The following is a 22,610-nucleotide window of genomic DNA, read 5'->3' on the forward strand; positions in this document are numbered from 1 at the left end:
AAAATACAATAATTACACAAAACTATTCTATAAAAAAATTAATAAACAAAATTAACCTTTTCCAAAGAAGATAAACTAGCAAAATCTTGACTATCAACTTCTTTCAGAGACATCTCAGAAATATTTTTAATTTCCTGCACAATATAATCAGAAAAGAAACAATTAAGTAGCAAAAATTATAACAGAGAATATTGAATAATAATAAAAAGAAACTAGACCTTATAAACATCACCGTCACCACCAACACAATCTTCGCCATCCTTCACATCGCCAACATCTTCACCATCCCCCTTAACAGTAGGCTAAAATAAAAAAACACCATACAAATACATGAAAAACACAACTAATAACACAGAATAAAGAATACTAAAAAAAGCACCATACTATCATAGAGCAACTAATAACACACAAACACAACATACAAACAACTGAAAAATTGAAAAAAAATCTTAAACTTACTAAATAATACCTCAACATCATCACTAATGTCATCTAGGTTACGGGGGCTACCAACGCCACCACCACCACCGTCATCCCCATCCTCATTACTCTACGAAAATAAAATCACATAAAAATCATTGCATATTAACAAATAAAACTAAAAATAAATAATATCAATCATAAAAGAAACCAAAATACCTCACCTGTGGTACAACATTCACAATACTATATTTAATCAAATCTTTCAATTCTGAAAACTTCGTATCAAAATAAAAAGTTAAATCCTCTCCAACTTTACGATCAATGTAACCCTTCAAATTTTCCTCAAGTAATGCAAATTTTTCATCAACTTCCTTACGAAATTCTTTCAAAAGACACTCCAATCCAACTTGCCTAACTACAAGCCCCAACACCGAATCTTTAAGCTCATCCAACACAGCTAGACTTATAGTAGCTTTTTTCTCAACTCCAGAACTACCAGTCTTGTCAACATCTACTCTTGGCTGTCTCACATCCTCAAAATCATCATCAGATTCTGACCCATAAGAAAACTCAAACCCAGTAATATCTAACTTTTGATTTTTCTCAGCTGAAGGAAACACGCGGGTAACAGAAAACTGTAACAAATAAAATAAAAATAACGAAAATTAGTAACATAACCAAAAAAAAAAACACAACACAAAAATAATAAAATTATATATCACAAAAACATACCTTAGTTGACATACATATTTTCTTCTCCACTTCACCTGAGAAAGGATTACCCACACTACTCCACCTACACATCCTATAATCTGGAGAAGAATCATATGTACATAAACCTTGCTTCTTAAAAAGAGGAATAACCTCATAGAGCCAAACCTGAAACGCAAAAGGGAAACCACACAACTTGTACGTCTTACTATTGTAATCCTTTTCTTTACCCTTAATGTTCTTCCCTTTTGCCTTCGAAGCAACTGTACCCTTCGTCTCATCAACAACTTTCTTCTTGTTTTTTTTCCTTCAAAACAGTCCTCAAACTATACAAAGTAGTATCATACGCAACCTTACCCCATGGAAAACTGTTAAACTCACCAGAACCAATTAAATGAAGTAACCCACTACTTACTTTCTTGCGACCAGGCTTACTAAGCAAGAAATTCGTAATAAAATAAAGCACAACCATTCCATTAATACCAATTAGACTACTTTCTTCAAATCACTAAGAATGAAATAAAACTCATTTTATAAAATATTTCACTAAACTTACCAACTTAAAACCTTAATATATTTGTACATATTACCTACACAACCCCATTAATGCTTAACAAGACACACCAACATATTTCCTAATTTAATTTCCTCATAAATTCATTCTTACCAAATAATTCCATTGAAATTCCATAAAATTTGGTAATTTAAAAACTAAATCATCCTACTAGATTAGGTCAAAACCACATTAATTATAAATAAAAGAAAAATTAAAATGGTCAAAGATATTATTATAAGATTCCCTCCAATACCCTTTCGGCCTTTGAAGTGAGCAAACTCTTATGACTTTTCATGCACTTCTTGTTAACTCATTTGAATCAGTAGTAATATTAAAAGGGTTATTCATGATTCCTGCCAAGAGAGTAGCTAGAATAATGATATGTCGTCAATACCAACGTCACCGTTAGGTGCCACTAACGGCGGTCTTTCTCGTTCGTACATGGGCGGGTGAAAGGGTCAAGTGTATTGACCAGAATATTGCGTCTCGAAATTCTCGACCCAAATATAAGCCTCACGAGCTTTTTCCTTCAAGGACCCTTTAACACCATGAGTACTTGTTGTGAAAAACAATACCTCAGCAAGAACAAATGTAGAACAGTAAGATCAATGAAAACCAAAATGACAAGTGCAGGGTTATGCAGTAAAGATTAAACCAGAAAACTTGAGCAATATAACATAAAGAACACAATGTATTTTACGAGGTTCGAGCAAGATGACTTGCCTACATCCTCGGCCAGAAATAGCCACAACTATGGCTTATGAGAATTTATTGATTGAGCTTCAAAGGAAGGATTACAACTGATACAGATTTACATACACAATGAAGCAATGCTTCTGTAAATTCTATCTCTAATGGTGGTGATCAAAGGAACAAAGTCACACCAGTTTTGGGCACTCAAAACATCTCTCAATCAAACTGAATTCTCTCTCTTTCTCACTGTATAATTCTTCTCCCAGATTCCATGTAGCAGTGTGAAGGAATAGCCTCTTAAATACTGATGTTGCATCAGTGGTTCACAAGGCCCGAACTCTAACTGTATTAACTAATAGTTAGTTAAGTTAGTTAAGTTCAGTAACGACAAAGGTGTCATTTGATATTTGGACAATTATTTCAACAATTATCCACCTTGGACATATATCAAATGATTAGAGGCATAGAGATGAGTTGCAGCTATTCTGGACTTGAGCAATCTCAGGCAGTGAGAATGCTAAGCAAATTCAGACAAAGTCTGAATTTTGCTTGAGGAACATACTTGGTTAGCATGTCAGCAGGGTTTTCTTTAGTTCCAATCTTCTTAATCTGTATTTCTTTCCTTGTAATCACTTCTCTAATAAAATGTAGCTTGATATCTATATGTTTGGACCTTTCATGGTACATGGGATTCTTCATTAAGTGAATAGCACTTTGATTATCACAATGGACAGTGATGTCTTCTCCTTTGAAACCAAGTTCTTCAGTGAATCCTCTTAACCAGATTGCCTCTTTAATGGCTTCAGTGGCAGCCATATACTCTGCTTCTGTGGTGGATAATGCAACTACCTTCTGTAGATTCGATTTCCAGCTAATACATCCACCAAACACTGTAAATGCATAACCAGTGATAGACCTTCTGGTGTCAATACTCCCTGCATAGTCCGAATCAACATACCCTGCAATTTCAGTTTCAAATTTTCCATTGTCTCTGTACAGCAATCCAACATTAGAAGTTCCATTTAGGTACCTTAGAATCCACTTCACAGCCTCCCAATGTGTCTTCCCTGGATCAGATATAAATCTGCTTACCATGCTCAATGCATAGGCCAAGTCAGGTCTGGTACAGACCATACAGTACATTAAGCTTCCAACACAGGAAGCATAGGGTACATTGTCCATGTACAGTCTGTCTTCTTCATTAGCTGGTGCTTGATTTTGAGCAAGTTTGAAGTGTGAGGCAAGAGGTGTAGTGACTGTCTTGGCCTCACTCATGCAAAACTTGTCAATAATTTTCTGAATGTATCCTTCTTGAGATAAGAAAACAGAACCAGGTCTTTGTCTCTTGATATCTATCCCGAGTATTCTTTTGGCTTCACCTAGGTTCTTCATTTCGAATTCAGAGCTGAGTTGTTCTTTTAGTAAGTCAATGGCCTTTCTATCTTTTCCAATTATCAAGATGTCATCCACATAGAGCAGAAGCCATATAGGAGTCTTGTTGTAGTAGACACAGGGGTCATATTCACTTCTTGTGAATTCTATTTGCAGCATGAATTCATGGAATCTAAGATTCCATTGTCTTGGTGCCTGCTTCAGGCCATATAGGGACTTTTGTAGTAAACAAACTTGATCAGTTTCCACATTCTTAAATCCCTCAGGCTCTTCCATGTAGATTTTCTCTTCTAAACTTCCATGTAGGAATGCTGTCTTTACATCCATTTGATCCATTTCAAGATCAAACATAGCAACCTTAGCCATCATGATTCTAATGGAAGTTTGTTTTACCACAGGAGAGAAAATGTCATTATAGTCAATTCCTTCTCTCTGATTGAACCCCTTTGCAACTAACCTTGCTTTGTATCTGATTTCTTCACCAGGTAACCCTTCTTTGTGTCTGAATATCCATTTGCAGCCTATTACCCTCTGTCCTTTAGGTCTAGGTATTCTAATCCATGTTTTGTTTCTTTCTAGTGATCCCATTTCATCATTAATGGCACCAAGCCATTTCTTTCTATTCTTTCCAGTGACAGCTTCTGTATAGGTGGTAGGTTCACTGTTTTCGATTTCTTCAGCTGCTGCAAGTGCAAAAGCAATGCAGTCAGCATATCCAAATCTTTCTGGTGGCCTTACTTCTCTCCTTGCCCTATCTCTGACCAGTTGGTACTCTTGAAGCTCAGAAGATGATTGTTCTTCCCTCAATTCTTCTTCAGTACTATGTCTTCTTTGTGTTGCAGATGTATCCACCTGATCTGCAACTTCTGTATTCTCCTGGTCTGTCTGAAGTTCAATACTTTGCTGTTCATGGTTGCTCTTTGTATTGGCTAATTTCATTGCCATTTCATGTTCCTTAAACACCACATCTCTGCTAATGAAACACTTCTTGTGTCCATCTTCTAGGCACCACAGTTTATAACCCTTGACACCATCAGGGTAACCCAAGAACAAACATTTGATGGCTCTAGGTTCTAGTTTGTCTTGTTTGATATGAGCAAATGCAGTGCAGCCAAAAACCTTGAGATGATCATATCTAGGCACTTCACCTGTCCAAAACTCTTGAGGAGTTTTAAACCTTAGTGCTGTTGAAGGGCATCTATTAATGAGGTAGCATGCTGTTTCGTTAAAGGCCTCTCCCCAAAATTTCTTGTCTAAACCAGCACCTTTTAGCATACATCTCACTCTCTCAAGCAATGTCCTATTCATTCTCTCAGCAATCCCATTTTGTTGTGGTGTTTTCACAACAGTTTTGTGTCTAGCAATACCATTGTCTTGACAAAACTTTGTGAACTGATCTGAGCAATATTCCAACCCATTATCTGTCCTTAGTTTCTTAATCTTCCTTCCTGTCTGGTTTTCAGTTAGTTTCTTCCAGTTGACAAATGTCGGAAAAGCTTCATCCTTAGTTTTGAGTAGAAAAACCCAAACTCTTCTAGTGTAGTCATCAATGATGCTCATGAAATAGCTGGCACCTCCAATTGTCTTGGTTCTTGAAGCACCCCAGAGATCAGAGTGCACATAATCCAAATTTTGTCCTTGGTTGTGTGTATTCCTGGAGTGAATTTCACTCTGCTGCATTTACCATACACACACTCTTCACAGAATCCTAGTTCCTTGTCAAGTTTGCCTTTGAGAATTCCCTGTTTCTCCAATTCATAGAGACCTCTCTCACTGACATGGCCAAGTCTCATGTGCCATAACCTTGTGTTGTCTCTATCGCAACTCTTGACTACCAGATTCGAATTTCCCACAACTGTCTTTCCTTGTAGATAGTAAATTCCATTTTTAATGTCTCCCTTCATTACTATTCTAGTACCCTTCATTACTTTCATTGAACCATCTATCTTTACAGTGCATCCCTTAGATACAAGTTCACTAATTGAAAGTAAATTTCTCTTTAATTCAGGGACATACCTGACTTCCTGTATGAGCTTGATCTGACCATCATTCATCTTGATCAGTACACTTCCCATCCCTGAGATCTTACAGGCTTTGTTGTCTCCTAGTAGAACTGAACCACCTTCAATCTTCTTGAAATCACTTAACAGTTCCTTCCTTGGTGTCATGTGAAATGAACATCCTGAGTCAAGAATCCATTCACAACCAGATTCTTGACTTGTCACAACTAGAGCTTCTGCAGACTCATAGCCATCAAAAACAATCCCTGCAGCTCCTCTTTCTTGTCCCTTTTCTCTCTCTAGTTTTGCCTTGAGTGCCCTACATTCATCTCTGAAATGTCCTTCCTTCTTGCAGTAATAGCACTGCTTTCCTTGTTTAGATTTTGCTTTGGATTTGAATCCTGAACTGTGTCCTCTGTTTTGATTGTTCTTGTGATTAGTTTTGTTTTGTCCACTTCTGAAATCTCTTGAGTTACTTCTGGTTTTCACAAACAAACTATCTGCTATGCTATCAATCCTTTCATCATTTCTTTTCTGGATTTCCTTCGAGTTGAGTGCAGCCTTGACCTCTGTCATGGTCAATGTTTCTTTGCCATATAGAATCGTGTCAACAAAGTGTTCATAGGTTTTAGGCAGTGAACTGAGCAACAAGATTCCCTGATCTTCATCTTCTATTTTCACTCCAATGTTGCTAAGGTCTAGGATGATTCGATTGAACTCATCAAGGTGTTTTCTGAGTTCTTTCGAGTCTTCCATCTTGAGTGTGTACAGTTTCTTTTTCAGGTATAGTTTGTTGGCAAGTGACTTCTTCAGGTATATTGATGCCAGCTTTTCCCATAATCCCAGAGCTGTTTCTTCATTGGATACCTCTCTCAACACTTCATCTCCCAAACTCAGCAAGATTGCACTATGAGCCTTTGTTTCAATTTCTTTAATCTTCTTCTTGTCATCTCCCAATTCCTTCAATTCTTCTTTGTCAATGGCTTGATACACTCCTTGATGAACCAGAAAAGCTTTCATCTTTATTCTCCACAGCCCAAAGTCATTGGCTCCATTGAATTTATCTACTTCAAAACGTGCGGAAGCCATAGATTACTTTCTTGAACCAGTTCTTGCAGCAAGAAACCTGAGCTCTGATGCCAATTGTTGTGAAAAACAATACCTCAGCAAGAACAAATGTAGAACAGTAAGATCAATGAAAACCAAAATGACAAGTGCAGAGTTATGCAGTAAAGATTAAACCAGAAAACTTGAGCAATATAACATAAAGAACACAATGTATTTTACGAGGTTCGAGCAAGATGACTTGCCTACATCCTCGGCCAGAAATAGCCACAACTATGGCTTATGAGAATTTATTGATTGAGCTTCAAAGGAAGGATTACAACTTATACAGATTTACATACACAATGAAGCAATGCTTCTGTAAATTCTATCTCTAATGGTGGTGATCAAAGGAACAAAGTCACACCAGTTTTGGGCACTCAAAACATCTCTCAATCAAACTGAATTCTCTCTCTTTCTCACTGTATAATTCTTCTCCCAGATTCCATGTAGCAGTGTGAAGGAATAGCCTCTTAAATACTGATGTTGCATCAGTGGTTCACAAGGCCCGAACTCTAACTGTATTAACTAATAGTTAGTTAAGTTAGTTAAGTTCAGTAAGGGCAAAGGTGTCATTTGATATTTGGACAATTATTTCAACAGCAACGTTACATACAGAATTCGTAAACGGCGACATCCTTCGCCGTTAAAACAACATTAATAGCTCTTAGACCATTGTCTTTACCATCCGCAAGGACCAATAGATGAGAAGTCTTACGACCAATAGGCCATAGACCTTTAAAACCACAAAAGACTTGCTTCCCAATGACAAGATTAGATGAACCTCCCTTGTACATCTCCGTCGTTTTCCACCACGGCACCACCGAAGGCGGCATAGCACGGCAAGAGTTCAACGAATGGATGAAATCAACAATTATAGTAAGTGGAAATTACCTGTAGTATGGATTTTTATTAAATGTTTAGATAAATATGGATAAATTTTAATTTTAGGTAAATTATGGTATTTTTCTATTTTAAATTATTATGTGGGTTTTCTTTTCCATATTTTTAACTTTTTTTTTATATTTTCCAGAAAATCATTTTCTCTCTTACCTCTTTGTCTTCTCCACCACCATTGTTTCTCTTCACCTCTCTGTCTTCTCTTCACCATTGTTCCATCTTCACCATTGTTTTCTCTCTTACCTCTTTGTCTTCTCCTCCACCATTTCTCTTCACCATTGTTCCATCTTACCTGAAGAGGAGGCATCGATTTACGCCGTCGAAGCGAAAAGAGGAGCCTATAAAACATCGTGAGGTCCCGTCGTCCCTCTACGTCCTCTGACCCCTTTTCTTCGGACAGCCACCTCTGCCCTCTCCTCTGGTTAGTTTTCTTGCTTCTACTTTTCATGGAACTGTTCAACTATTAGTTAATGCTCTGCAAGTGTTTGATAAAATGTTTTAAAAGACCCAAGAAAAATAATATGCTTCTGCATTGAATATCCCTTCTTCTCTACTCAAAGTTGACCCAAGCCATCGCTTTCATGTCTTTGCATTTAAATTGCATTTTGTACCTAACATTTCATAACCATGATAAATTTAAAGCTTCTCTGAGTTTAACTTTCAATATAGGTGTACAGGATTTAGTTTATAGCTTGTAGAGCACACTTATCAATCATTTAATCGCGAAAACATTTTTATTATGTAACCTTCCCTTTGTTGGGTAACCAACATGTAAGGTTGTGATTTTCCAAGTCATGCCATTAGCATTTGATTATACCTTTTAATCTGAATGTTTCTATTTCAGGGTTGGGTAACACTACAATTGACCCGAGATCCCACCTTTGCAAGAGGATTCTTGTCTGCTAGATCCGTCACTGGGTTTCTTTCAGATGTTTATTCTGTAGCTGCTGATGAAGTTGGGAAAATTTTTGTTATTGCTGATGAAAGGGTATGTATCTATCTACAATATGGTGTGCTTATCTATTCTTTGAGCTCCTATACACATGATAAATTTGTGTAGCATTTTTGGTAACCTGAAGTTGAATTACTCACTGCGAAGTATTTTTGGAGCAGGCAGATCTTAGCAAACCAGAGACAATTCCTGTAACGTTGGTTGGCATTCACACTGTTATTGATTGTGCCACAGGGCGCCCAGAAGAGCCTATAAAGACGGTAGGATATAACTAATAATTTTCTCTACAGTAGTTTCATATTGATTGGTTTTTGCATTCTTTTTATGCTATATTTCTTTTTTCCTAAAAACAAGTAGAGGAATTCATGTGTCATTCAGCAAGCTCAGTATATATCTTTATGGTAAAGGTGCAAATATTGATTCCAGACCTTTGCTAAGCAATCATTTTTCCCTTAAACTAAGCTCTTTATTGTGTCTTCTTTATTTTTCAGGTCATTAATCATATTTAGAGAATGTCTTCATCTGATTTTGAATCTCCGAAGAAAACATCTAAAAATACGCAATCCCCTTCTTCTACTCGTGGTGTGAAAAGAAAGTGCATTGGTGAAACATCTAAATGGAACAAGGTTTTTTCTAATTATTCTCTTAAAGTACCAGGCTACTTATTTTCCATGCTCTTTTATTTAATATCAGTTTATTCATGATTTATTTTCAATGATCTTTTATATTGAAATTTAATATTAGTTCATCTTAGACTAGACTAATTTGAAACTTTTATTTATTTAGATTTAAATTTACCTAATCTTTTTTTCCCTATTATTGTAGCTTACTTTTAATAATTTACCAGGTTACTTTTAATAATTTATCAGGTTACTTTTATTAATTTATGCAGGTTCCTCAATATATGATATCCCAAACAAAGCGATTTGGAACAAAAGTACAACCTTTCAATGATCTCTCAGTAATTTCTGACTTGAACACTACTTTCACTAATAAACAGAAGGAGCTGTTTAAAGCAACACCTTTTGGACATTTTTTAAAATTTCCAAAGGATCTTAAATTTCAAGCTCAGTTAGTACATCACATCATCTTGAGAGAGGTCTATTCGATGTCTGAAGATGTTGAGTTTTGGTTTAAGATAAATGGGACTATGGTAAGGTTCTCGATAGAGGAATTTTCCTTGATTACTGGACTGAAATGTCATGGTAACGATGATGATTCTATCTTTGTTGAGAAGGATGAGAGTTTAAGGAAAGTACTTTTTAAGGAAAGCAAGGGTTTGATAACAAAAAAAGAAGTTAGGAATGCTTTCATTCGGAAGAGAGCAAAAGGGGATGTTAATATGGTCAAACTTGGTTTGGTCCATTTTCTTGCTAATTTTTTATTTGGTACTGTTCCTGAAACCAAAGTGAGCAATTTCTTTTGGAATATTGTTGATTCAGATGATGCCACTTTTCAACAATTCCCATATGGTAAACTTTTATGGGAAAAATCTCGTCATTCAATGAGATTAAGTCTCATGAAAAAAGAAGAGATTTTTGAGAAGATGTTTGATGAGGAAACAGGAAAAGTTCAACCATATTCCTACAAGCTATTTGGTTTTCCATATGCATTTTTGATATGGATATTTGAGACTATTCCTGCTCTTTCTCCAACTTTTTGTGAGAAGGTTTGTGATGATGCTCAAAGGATTTTATGCTGGAAATGTACACGCAAACCGAGTTATTCCGCATTAAATAAGAAAATTTTTACCCGAAAAAAGGTAAATTTATTGGTTTATTTATTGTAGATTTAATTGTGGTTATTGAAATGTAGCTTAACTTTTGTTAGAATTGGTTTTATAAATTTATAATACTCATGTTAATAAATATTTCTGGTTTAAAGTAACAAGATTACTTATTATTTTTGTCAAAAGTAACCAGGTTACTTTATCATGTTTGTTAAGTAACCAAGTTACTTTAGAGCATGCTGAATATTTTTATTATTTTTTTTGTGTAGCTGGAAGTAGTTCAGTTGCTACCTAAAGAATCTGAGAAAGAAAGTGAAACATTAAAGGAGTTTTCATTCCAACCCAAGTTTATGTTTAGAGAAGCCCCACAAACAGATGTTCAACCATTGACGGAGATTCCAATTTTAAGGCCTAGTACTTCAGTACCTAAAGCAAAAGAAAAATCACCTGTAAGTATTGATTTTTTTTTTCTTTTTCTTATGTTTTATTTTCACTTCATTTTGTTTTATTAACGTGTTTCACTTTGTTTTAGGTTATGGAAACCAAAAATTACAATGCCGAGTTCAAAAAACTTGATAAACGGATGAAAGATATCTTATCAAACCAAAAAAATATTCATGGCGAACTTGTGATATTCAACCAAAATTTTAAAGATTTTTGTAAGATTCTAAGTGAATACACAAGGAGTACTCCATCCGGTACATCTAATGTTGATAAGTGTGTTCTTGAAAATGATGTTCCTCTTACTAAGGTAACCGGTTTCTTTTCATTCTACAACTAATGAATTTAAATTGCTAACTTGTTTGTTTATTTTAATTTCAGAAGGACAAAATTGAACATTCTTTATCTGGCCATGAAGTTGTACCTGGTAATGTTCATGCGGATGATGGATATGTTGACCCTCAAAATGAGGTACAAGAATAAATATTTATCCTATTTATTTCTAAGTATCAGGTTACTTTTTGTAGATACTTATTATCATATTTTCGTTATTATTCTTGGCAGGAACTCGAAGGCAAAAAATTGATGGGTGCTTTAGTTATAGAGGATCATGATTGTACTGATGAGGTTGTTGATGCGGCTTATTCGGTTTCGTTATAAAGAATGAAATTTATTCAAAAATCCAAAGGAGAAGGAGCTCAAGTATGTTTTAATAATTTATAATTATTTCATACTCTTTTATTTAAAATTTTTGTTGTCTTATGTTTTCGTGTTATTTCCAGATTACTAAAAATGAAGAACCACATACACCTTTTGTTGTTGTTTCCCCTGATTTGAAGAGCACAACTGAAAAGGCCAAATTGTCTACTGAGAATATGGTTGATTTAGAGAAAAGGGAGCCCAAACCTTCTGCGATCTTTCAATCCCCTTTTGTTACTGATTTTGGTTCATCAGAACCTGTACCAGTAGGGAAAAGGAAGAATTTAGAGATTGTGAAGGGAATCATTCCCTTTCGTAAGGAGATTGGGAAGAATGCTACTACTGAAGAAACACAAGCATACAACGACTGGTATTTTGAGGGTTATAAACCTAACACTAAGTCAGTATTCTCTTTCTTCTTTTATTTGTTTTTTTTTTTAAATTTTCACTACATATTTTTATGAATTATTCTCATTTCTATAATTAATGCATTTTTATTTTTTGATTGTAGAAATAAGTTCGTGGCTGACGCTAATGACATTGATTTTGATTTTGGGATCATGCACATCAAAAAAAAATATTGGTTTTACCAACTTCAAACTTGTGGTCAATTTTTGTCTGATTCTGTAAGTATATTGTTTTATTAGTTCAAGACCAAGTTACATTATTATTTATTTTATAGTTTGATTGAAAGTAACCTGTTACTTTTCATTTCTTTAATTTATGCCTTTCATTTTTCAATTTGTTATAAATTAAGTGGCTAATTGATTATCCTCTCTTTTTTATTGCAGCATATCGATGTTATTATGTATTATCTTAGGAAAAAGATCATGCACAGTGGTACTATCAACTTATTAGTTACGACTACTGATTCAATTTTCTATAAAGTTGTTAGAACTACTTATGAGAGTTACTTAGCCAACGGCAACAATGTGATCAACCAGGAAAGCATTATTGCAAAATACATGTCTGGACAATCATTATCATGTAGTGTTCCATGGTATTACCTTGATCATGTTGCGATTCCAGCTCATGTTACAGATGAAGTGCATTATATTCTTGCACATTTCAATATTAGAGAGAGGTGCTTGGTGGTGTATAATTCTATGACTCCGAGACGGAATAAGAAACCTGTTGAGAAAACTGTTACGGCATTCTCTGTGTTGATTCCTTTGTTTATGGAGTGTATTGGCTTCTATAATACGAGGGCAGACATAGACTTCAATCAAGGTCCATATGCAGTTGCAAGGTCTCATCCTTTGGCTATAAAGTTTGCAAAAGGTGTTCCTCAACAAGAAGATTGGTAAGTAACATATTTTAATTTCTATGTGGTATTTTTTTATTAACTTTAAATGTTATTTTTTTTTAAAGTATTTTCACACTTATTTGCAGTGACTGTGGTGCATTTGTGATTGCTTTTGCTGATCACATAATTCATGACACCATAAATGGCATATCTCCTAAACTCAACATTGCCAATTATCGTGATGACCTTGCTGTTTGTCTTTACCATCATGCTAAAAAGAAGCAAGAGGATGGGTACAAGACTGATGTAGAGGAACCTGAAAAGCCTGAGAAAACGAAGAAGAAGACTGATGTAGAGGAACCTGAAAAGCCCGAGAAGGAAAAGAAGAAGAATGATGCAGAGGCACCTGAAAAGACTGAGAAGAAGAAAAAGAAGGATGTTGAAGAGGCACCTAGAAAACTTGAGAAGAAGAAAAGGAAGGTTGTTCAAGAGGCACCTGAAAAACCCGAGAAGAAAAAGATGTAGTAGTTTTATATTTTTTGTGTGAACATAAATTGAGTTCTTATTCTTAATGTCTCAGGCAGGCTCTTTGAGATTTCATACTTTGTTTCAAACACACCTGGTTACTTTCTTATATTGTTAGGTTACTTTGTAAAGCATGACAAACACACCTGGTTATTTTTTTTCCTAATCTTTTTCAATGAATAGGTGTCTTCTAATTCTTGTTTCAGTAATAAAAATTGGATTTAGTAATGATGAGCTGTATTATGTACCAGGTTACTTTATAAATCATAATAGACATGCTAAGTTACTTTTTTTTTTTTATTAAATCAAGACATCAAATTTTATAAGTAAAAAAATTAAAATTATACTTGAAACAAAAACAAATATGTATAAATTGAAATTTTAATGGTACCAGGTTAATTAATTTTCTTAATTGAATTTCAAAATACTGATATTAGGTTACTTTCTTATGTAGTTAGGTTACTTTGTAAAGCATGACAAACACACTAGGTTACTTTTTTCTTCTTCATTTTTTTTATTATTTTGTTTTAAAAAAAAAGTATTCAAAGTTTGATCAATATTCATTTAAGCAAAAGAACTAATGTTTTCCCAAGGTAAAGAATGTAACAAATCATTACAACCTTATGTAGTATGGTGTCCATAGTAACTTGTTCCTTTTTTATGAATGAATATAACGAGCAACATCCTTAAGTAAAAGTAAATGAATCATTCTCTTGGCTTGTGTGGCTTCTCCATAGGTGGGTTTCTGCACGTTTTTCTATTATGACCTGATTTGCCACATCGTCCACACTTCATAACCACTCTTGGCTCTCCCCGTGCTCTTATCCTTCTCCTCCTTGGTCTACCGGGAGGAATTTTTCCTTTTGGAGGTAGGACAAGTATGTCCAATTCTTCTGGTAGACTCCATTCATCCTCATGTGGCAAAGGATAAACTGTTTCTGCATAAGTTGCTTTCATTGTTTCAGTTTTGTAGTAAGCAGAACAAAACTCATAGCAATTTAGCCTTTTTTTTGCAATGACAGCAAGTGCATGTGAACATGGTACTTCATCTTCTTGAAACCTTCTACATGTGCATGTTTTCTCTTGAATATTGACTATATAAGTTCCTCTTTCTTCAATCACTTCTGAAAAAATAGTGTTGCATTGTCTCACCTGTCAAACATATGTAAAATAACAATAAAAAAAAGGTATTACAAATAATGTCACCTGGTACAAATTTGTTCAGTATATTAATATATCAGGTTACTTTATTTTAGTTTTCAAAATATAGTATTAATCAATTAAAAGCAAACAACATACCTCAAATTTAGTAGATTTTAGATAGTTCTCTCTCAATACAGCTTCAGCTTCTGATGATATCGCTGTAAAGGTTCCATTCGCCTCATTTCCATTAGTCCAAACCCATTTTTGTACAACGCTTCTTATGCATTCCAACATTAAGGTTATTGGCAAATTCCTTGCCGCTTTATTTGCTGCATTAATAGACTCCGCTATATTTGATGTCATCATGGTATATCTCCTTTTTGGTGAGTGAGATCTCGCCCATGTATGGTAACCTACTTTTTCTAAGTAAGGCCTTATACGGGCATCTATTTTGTCAAGAGCAGCCATATAGTACTCAAACCCAACCAATGTATATGCTTTTGCTGCTTTAACAAAGTTTATAGTCAAATCATCTCCATGGATATGAAGATTGGCCTTAATGTTGTTAAGTAGATGAAAAATGCATGCTCCATGGAAGACATTAGGGTATACTGTTTGAACAGCATTTTCGATGCTTTGATGTCTATCAGATATGATTACTAGATCTGCAAAAATAATTTTAGTGTTAGGATTTTACTGTTGGTAACATGGACAAAATAATAATTTTATTCTGAAAGTAAAAGTAACCTGGTACAAAAAAAAATTAAATAGGTGACATTTTACAAGAATTAGAAACAAAAATAAGATAAATACAACAGATTACCTTTACGTTCTCCATATGTTTCTTTGAGCTTTGTGAAGAAATATTCCCAAGCTTCATCATTCTCTGAATCGCCAACACCAAATGCTAATGGAAAAATATTGTTACTTGCATCCATTGTAGATGCTGTGAACAATGTGCCTCGATATGAAGATTTCATGAAGGTTCCATCAACGACAATAATTGGTCTACAATGTTGCCATCCTTTGATGGAATGTGCATATGCTAGATACAAGTATTTGAATCGATCTTTGTCATCTGTGGTCAAGCTAGTAATGGTTCCAGGATTTGCTACTTTTAACATATGAAGATACATTGGTAACTGTTGGTATGATTCATCTGTCTTTCCTCTTACCAATTCTATAGCTTTTTCTCTTGATCTCCAAGCTTTTGAGTAACTCATAGATACTCCATAATCATCAAGCATATCTTTCATGATATCATTTGGTGTGTGCACTCTCTTGATTGTCGTAAATTTTGTCTTGATGAGCTCTCCAATGACATTGCAATTTGCTTGTCTATGATCCTCCATGATGACTTCCAATGAGCATGTGTGCTCTTTCACATACTTCCTAACTTTGAAATAATCAGTATGTTTGAATGTAGAAGCTCTAACATACCATTTACAGTTCTCATCCACACAAGTGACAACATACTCTCTTGGTTCTGATCTCTTTGTTCTAAATTGAAAGTTGTTGATCATGGCATAGTAGCAAAGTCCAGATTTGAACATTTTTTTATCTTTGAAAAGTTGTCCTTCTACTAATGTTTGCAACTTGTGAGTTTCAATGATTGTCTTATCTTCTTCCCTTTTTCTTTTGTTTCTTGTAGTTTCTTCAATGATGAAGTCAGCAACTTCATTAGTATAATCAGCAAGTCTTCTGGAATTATGGTTACTTGAGGTACCATCTTCAAATATCTCACTTTCAATTATTGTTCTTGCTTGTAGTACCAAGGAACCAATCCCCATGTTGTGTATTGCAGCTTGATTTTTTTCTGAATGTTGGTAATGTGTTTGGATCAATTCATGATTAGTAACCTGTCACAAAAACTAAAGTTATTCTTTTAATTAACATATAACATTATTTCAAAATCATATATGTTTAATTGTTACCGTATTTTGGAATGAAGTATAATAACATTCTTCTATGCACAATGGTAACTCAAGTATAGAATTGCAACTCTTCTTCAAGTCTATGTAAAAAAGCACCGAGTTGTTAGTCAACATCTTTATCGGTGGCTCACTTTTAGTTACTTGGTATGAGATCTCAACATTGTCCCAAGTAGTGTTTATTTCATTTTTGATCAAATTTCCAAGATCAAATAATGAACAATTCTCTGGAATATGTACACCAGCCACTTTGTAATTTGAGTAGCAGTTACTTTCATTCCACTCTCCTCCATAATGAATTAATGCTTTAACAAAATTCATTCTCCAAGAAAATTACAAGTATCAGGTCACTTCCTGAAGCAAAAAGAAAAAATAAAAATCATTTATACAGATTTGTGGTATAAGAAACACAATCATATTCAAATTGTACCCACAACACAACGAACACAACCATATTCAAATTTAAAGTTCCAGGTTACATTCAGAGGCAATAAAAAACCCTAAGATTGAACTAGCAGGTGACTTTTTTCAAGGCATGGTATTTTTTTTGCTATAAATTGCAGCTACACCACAACAAATACAACCATATTCAAATTTAAAGTTCCAGGTTACATTCAGAGGCAATAAAAAACCTTAAGATTGAACTAGCAGGTGACTTTTTTCAAGGCATGGTATTTTTTTGCTATAAATTGCAGCCACACCACAACAAACACAACCATATTCAAATTTAAAGTTCCAGGTTACATTCAGAGACAATAAAAAATCCTAAGATTGAACTAGCAGGTGACTTTTTTCAAGGCATGGTATTTTTTTGTTATAAATTGCACCCACAACACAACAAACACAACTATATTCAAATTTAAAGTTCCAGGTTACATTCAGAGGCTATAAAAAACCCTAAGATTGAACTAGCAGGTGACTTTTTTCAAGGCATGGTATTTTTCTGCTATTAATTGCAGCCACAACACAACAAACACAACCATATTCAAATTTAAAGTTTCAGGTTACATTCAGAGGCAATAAAAAACCCTAAGATTGAACTAGCAGGTGACTTTTTTCAAGGCATGGTATTTTTTTGCTATAAATTGCAGCCACACCACAACAAATACAACCATATTCAAATTTAAAGTTCCAGGTTACATTCAGAGGCTATAAAAAACCCTAAGATTGAACTAGCAGGTGACTTTTTTCAAGGCATGGTATTTTTCTGCTATTAATTGCAGCCACAACACAACAAACACAACCATATTCAAATTTAAAGTTTCAGGTTACATTCAGAGGCAATAAAAAACCCTAAGATTGAACTAGCAGGTGACTTTTTTCAAGGCATGGTATTTTTTTTGCTATAAATTGCAGCTACACCACAACAAATACAACCATATTCAAATTTAAAGTTCCAGGTTACATTCAGAGGCAATAAAAAACCCTAAGATTGAACTAGCAGGTGACTTTTTTCAAGGCATGGTATTTTTTTGCTATAAATTGCAGCCACACCACAACAAATACAACCATATTCAAATTTAAAGTTTCAGGTTACATTCAGAGGCTATAAAAAACCCTAAGATTGAACTAGCAGGTGACTTTTTTCAAGGCATGGTATTTTTCTGCTATTAATTGCAGCCACAACACAACAAATACAACCATATTCAAATTTAAAGTTCCAGGTTACATTCAGAGGCTATAAAAAACCCTAAGATTGAACTAGCAGGTGACTTTTTTCAAGATATGAGAGTTCTTTTGTTAAAAATTACAATCTCAGCACAACACATTACTATGAGAACCAAAATAAAAACCTAAAATGAAAATTCCTTATCATTTTTCCTAAATAATATGTTAACTACATCAAGAATGTAATCAAATTCAATAGTTTGTTACCTTTGTCTATTTTGACTTCAGATTTTATTGATTTTCGTCATCGGCGGCTGTAGGATCATGAACAATAAGATGAAGAATGATAATCACACTAGAGGAGAAGGAAAGAAATCAGATGAGAATCGCAAGAAACTTGAGAATTCCCTTGAGCTGCTATGCCGAACATGAGAATTCCATTGACCTTCATATATTAAGAAACCTAAGATCAACCATATGAGTTGCACAGAGACAAAAGCACCAAGAATTTCAGAGAGAAATCGAAAGAGAAGGGAAGAAATCGGAGCACTCTTTGCTAGCATTTAATCGTAACAGAATTTCAGAGTTACAAGAATTGGTGACTTTGGATATTTAGGGTGGGTTTTTTATAAATGGAAATATCCTTTTATAGGTATTCTATTTTTTCCATTTTTTAAGTTTTTTATTTTTTTTTCCAGATTTTAAGTTTTTTTTATAAATGTCCATATTTTTCAAAATGGTTTTAAGAAATTCCATATTTATAAAAAATTCCCTTATAGTAATTGTTGCATATTGTACCGGAGAAACTCAAATCTTTGGAGAGATGGACTGGCCCAGTCAATTCAAAGTCTTTTTTAATTATGAATCTATAAATGAGGTGACTAATTTTCTTAATTTTCTTCTCGAGAAGATTTTGAATTATGCAATATTAGGTACATCTGTTATAAATAATAATATATAAGATGTGCAAATCTTTTCATTTCATTTAATACTATGAATTGTAATTACTATCTCTTTTCTTAATTTTCTCTTTATCTTGTTTCTCAAAATTATATTATTTTATGCTGCTAAAAAAAAAAACTATATTATTTTATAATATAAATCAAAAAATTTCTAACCATTTAGTTTTTAAATAATAGATAAGATACACAGACGACACAACACAAGCTAACTCCAATCGACTTATTTTTTATTAAGAAAAAGAAGGAAAACTGCATAAGACTTACCTCATCCCAACTAAAACAAACAAAACTATTCACAAGACCAAAATTAATTACGTCTCTTGTTTGTCTCTTTGTTCTATTGTTCTATTGTTCAATCATATAATATCATCATCCTGCTCAATCTAAAAAAATATACACTCATTCAGTCTCAATAGCAACAAAACCAAAACCCAAAATCAATCATGCCGTCTTCGTCTTCATCATCCTCAAATCCACCTTCCTCCCCTTACTTCCAAACTCTCCTAGACTCCGCTCGTCCCTTCCTCCGCGGCGAGCTCGAGTCAGTCGACGACAGGCTCCCTTCCCTCGTCAGTGTCCTCCGCTCAGTCGGCGCCGGCGAGTGCTGGCACAAACACGGCAGCTTCCTCGATCACCTCGTCGAGATGTACCGGATTCTCAAGCTATGGCGAGCCCAGGACTCCGTTTGTCTCCTCGGTCTCTTCCACTCTGCCTACTCAAACTCCTACGTCAATCTCGCCATCTTTGACCCTTCCACGGGACGCGAAGTGGTTTCGAAACATGTCGGAGAAGCCGTTGAGAGATTGATTTACTTGTTCTGCGTCGTCCCAAGGCAGCCTCTGATCCACGACGATCTTCTCTTCCATTATACTGACTCTGAACTTATCGAACATCTGAAGTGTTCGGAGATTTCGGTTCGGAATGCTAAGGGAAAAGGATTGTTCGATGAAGATGAAGCGTGGAGAAAGAAGATAAGGGGTATTGTTCCTGCTCGTGGGGTTGTTGTGAAGCACATAAAGACCGGTGAAGACGTCCTCGTTTCAAGGAGACTTGTGGCCATTTTCTTACTGACTACCATGGCAGATTTTAGTGATCAGCTTTTTAGTTTCCAGGATTGTTTGTTTGAGAATTTTGATGGGAAGCTGGCGTTCAAGGGGAATGATGTTCCGGCCGGTCTGTGGCCCGGTGACGGCAGACCAGGGCTTTGGATGAGCTCGATATCGAGAATGGGTGCTCTTTACAATTTGTTAGTGAGAGAGGAAGAGATTTTTGGTGAAGAGAGGAAAAGGGGGAGTGGAGAGAAGGTTGATGATGAGGGCAGAGATGGTGATTTGGAGCTTGTGATTCCCCCTGTTTTTGAGAATTGCACAAGGGTTTTAGATGCAGGGGAACAAATCAAGGCCAGGGATTTGTACTGGGAAGCTGTTTGTGATATGTCTAAGAGAGGGTTGGAGAAAGTGGAGGAGTTACTGTTGGGTTGTATTGAGAAAAACCCTTTTGTTGGAGAGCCACATGTGGTTTTGGCTCAGCATTATATGTCTCGTGGGAGGTTTGAAGAGGCTGAAAATGAGGCTCAGAAAGGGCTGACCCTAATCTTGGAGTGGGGTAGTCCTTGGGACAAGAGGATGTCCTGGGAAGGTTGGATTGCTTGGGGTAGAGTCTTACTTATGAAGGCAAAAGAAAGATCTTGGCCTCAAAATGCTTGGGGGATTCTCAATTTAGGCCTTGTTAGGTAGAATCTTAGACTGTGACGATGGTGGCATCTTTAGAAACTTAACACTATTAATGATATTGAATGAAGGGTACAACCATAGAGGGTAGTTAGGAATTACTGTTCTTCTCTTTTATCATAGTAATTTCTAGGCACCATTGTCAAATTTGAAAAGTTTTATTACAAATAAAGTACATTGTGTTGCTGTTCATTATGGTTTTTCGTCTATTTTCTATCGAGTAGGGCCGTTGCGTAAGATTATACAAAAGTACTTTTTTGCTTAATTATTTTTTTGATAAAAAAGGAATCATTCCACCAAACATGTCTGTATGTCTGCTGACAAAGCCAAAATGTGCTAGTGTGCAACGTTATTTACGGTGCCATCGACTAATCCAAAATCATACCAACGTTATCTCTGCAGCTCATCAATCATAAACTAACAATATGGCCCTTTGGTCTTTAATAATTAAAAATTGGGTCTCACGGTAGTCAATTCAATTTCTCATGTCATCAATTTTTATAAGCAACTAATCATCTTTACTCAAAGTCGGATCCCAGCTGTTATAAATGATAACTTCTCACATATTGCTGTGGAATATTCTAATTCCTAGTGGTATGAGGAGATTACAATCAAAATACTTCAAAAGCAAGATTACAAGACATCAATTAAGAGCTGTTGTTCTAGAAGTCTTTTATTTTCTTCCTTACATGAACACTTAAAAAATTCTAAAAATGCAGTGTTTGATTGTACGTAATAGAAATGTAAAACTAACCCTATGTTTACTATGATTTTAGTAGAAGGTTTAAGTTTGTAGGAGTTCTATTTTTAAGTTTATTTAGAGTAATCTCAAATTATTTAACACTTGAGTTTGAGATTGTTTTGATCTCAACCCCTCTCATTTAAATTTCACTAAGTGAAACTCTATAAGGATTTATCAAACCTCATATGCTTAATTTATTATCTAAGGATGAACATATGGTCACTATTATAAAATTTTTATTATCCTCATTTGATTGACCTATTTTTATTGATTATATACGCTGGATGAGCATTATTTTCATCAAATGAAGTATTAATTAATGAAAACACCTTCAATAATAATAACAACCATTGAAAAATATATATCAACCAACAAATTGTGTGCAATATATCTCGGATGATTTTCTCTTAATATGCTTACAAGAATTACTTAATGGTATACCGACGTGTATATTTCAGTGGTAAATTTAGGAATATGTTGTCTTTTGAAATAAGATTTTCAATCAGTTAAAAAAAAAAAATTAACATTTTCAATTTGATCAATTATCCACAACCAAAGTTGTCCTTTTACAAAAAAATAATAAGAAAATTATATATAGTTAATTCAGATTATAGTAGAGGTGCCGTGGTTATCATTAGTTTTTATAGTATTGGCCATGAAGGTAGGCTAGGTAGTCGGCGGTCGGCACATAATTTTAATTTAGTTGATACACAAATTTAAAATAGACTAACTCCGAATAAATATAAACAGCTAAACAAATATATTCTTTGAAATAATATATATCTGAAACTCTTGATCATTGATTATCGAAGTTGAAGAATGGGTAATACATGTGTATCAAATGGAGTTATTATTGTTTGTATGATTAGCTTGGTTGTATGTGTAGAGTTTATGGGGGTTTCAAAAGCCAAAAGGATTATAAGTTATGGGACAATGGACGGAGATCGAAGAATCTCTTCATGCATACACAGCAGGTTTCTAAAGAATTGCAGGGATGATGTTGTGGGACCACCTACTAACCGTTACCAAAGAGGCTGCGAACAAGGTACCAGATGTCGTGAACGCAAGGTTCCTAGAAGAGATTCTAAAAACAAAAACTTTGAACATCACACTTGAGTTGATG

General features: G+C 34.7%; 4 protein-coding genes across 5 annotated transcripts; 3 read left to right on the plus strand and 1 right to left on the minus strand.

Moving 5' to 3' along the window:
• Positions 1-7,762: 7,762 nt before the first annotated feature.
• Positions 7,763-13,446, plus strand: LOC115706761 (uncharacterized). 2 transcript variants are annotated; one of them, XR_009684626.1, is made up of 6 exons: positions 7,763-7,830; positions 7,913-8,200; positions 8,624-8,767; positions 8,893-8,991; positions 9,223-9,357; positions 12,993-13,128. XR_009684626.1 is itself a non-coding variant. In XM_061104492.1 (4 exons), exons 1-4 carry the CDS (start codon positions 11,663-11,665, stop codon positions 13,369-13,371), a joined length of 1,344 nt encoding a protein of 447 aa, XP_060960475.1. In that variant the 5' UTR covers positions 11,584-11,662; the 3' UTR covers positions 13,372-13,446. The 2 variants fall into 2 exon arrangements, 1 of the variants encoding a protein (XP_060960475.1); XM_061104492.1 differs by lacking the exons at positions 7,763-7,830; positions 7,913-8,200; positions 8,624-8,767; positions 8,893-8,991; positions 9,223-9,357 and adding exons at positions 11,584-12,000; positions 12,112-12,226; positions 12,392-12,903 and having other exon boundaries at positions 12,993-13,446.
• LOC133031125 (uncharacterized) lies at positions 10,927-11,526 on the plus strand. Its single transcript, XM_061104493.1, has 2 exons — positions 10,927-11,211; positions 11,283-11,526. Exons 1-2 carry the CDS (start codon positions 10,996-10,998, stop codon positions 11,382-11,384), a joined length of 318 nt encoding a protein of 105 aa, XP_060960476.1. The 5' UTR covers positions 10,927-10,995; the 3' UTR covers positions 11,385-11,526.
• A 474-nt stretch (positions 13,447-13,920) lies between the features above and the next one.
• LOC115696795 (uncharacterized) lies at positions 13,921-17,159 on the minus strand. Its single transcript, XM_061104494.1, has 4 exons — positions 16,449-17,159; positions 15,338-16,373; positions 14,671-15,179; positions 13,921-14,523 (listed from the first exon to the last, which is right to left on the minus strand). The coding sequence occupies exons 1-4, from the start codon at positions 16,764-16,766 to the stop codon at positions 14,077-14,079; spliced, it is 2,310 nt and encodes a 769-aa protein (XP_060960477.1). The 5' UTR covers positions 16,767-17,159; the 3' UTR covers positions 13,921-14,076.
• A 1,998-nt stretch (positions 17,160-19,157) lies between these two features.
• LOC115722558 (uncharacterized) lies at positions 19,158-20,937 on the plus strand. Its single transcript, XM_030651800.2, has one exon. It carries the CDS (start codon positions 19,459-19,461, stop codon positions 20,749-20,751), a length of 1,293 nt encoding a protein of 430 aa, XP_030507660.2. The 5' UTR covers positions 19,158-19,458; the 3' UTR covers positions 20,752-20,937.
• Positions 20,938-22,610: the final 1,673 nt, after the last annotated feature.

This window comes from Cannabis sativa, chromosome 9 (genome assembly GCF_029168945.1).
Source record: "Cannabis sativa cultivar Pink pepper isolate KNU-18-1 chromosome 9, ASM2916894v1, whole genome shotgun sequence".
NCBI classification, from domain to species: Eukaryota; Viridiplantae; Streptophyta; class Magnoliopsida; order Rosales; family Cannabaceae; genus Cannabis; species Cannabis sativa.

Bases quoted from the DNA above. Each gene is read 5' to 3' on its own strand.
- LOC115696795 (XM_061104494.1), bottom strand. From the start codon at position 16,766: ATGAATTTTGTTAAAGCATTAATTCATTATGGAGGAGAGTGGAATGAA. The intron at 16,374-16,448 runs GTAACAATTAAA...TTTTTGTGACAG, and splicing joins ATACTTCATTCCAAAATACG to GTTACTAATCATGAATTGAT. The intron at 15,180-15,337 runs GTAATCTGTTGT...TTATTTTTGCAG, and splicing joins AACATATGGAGAACGTAAAG to ATCTAGTAATCATATCTGAT.
- LOC115722558 (XM_030651800.2), top strand. From the start codon at position 19,459: ATGCCGTCTTCGTCTTCATCATCCTCAAATCCACCTTCCTCCCCTTAC.
- LOC133031125 (XM_061104493.1), top strand. From the start codon at position 10,996: ATGGAAACCAAAAATTACAATGCCGAGTTCAAAAAACTTGATAAACGG. The intron at 11,212-11,282 runs GTAACCGGTTTC...TTTTAATTTCAG, and splicing joins ATGATGTTCCTCTTACTAAG to AAGGACAAAATTGAACATTC.
- LOC115706761 (XM_061104492.1), top strand. From the start codon at position 11,663: ATGTTTTCGTGTTATTTCCAGATTACTAAAAATGAAGAACCACATACA. The intron at 12,001-12,111 runs GTCAGTATTCTC...TTTTGATTGTAG, and splicing joins GGTTATAAACCTAACACTAA to AAATAAGTTCGTGGCTGACG. The intron at 12,227-12,391 runs GTAAGTATATTG...TTTTTATTGCAG, and splicing joins GTCAATTTTTGTCTGATTCT to CATATCGATGTTATTATGTA.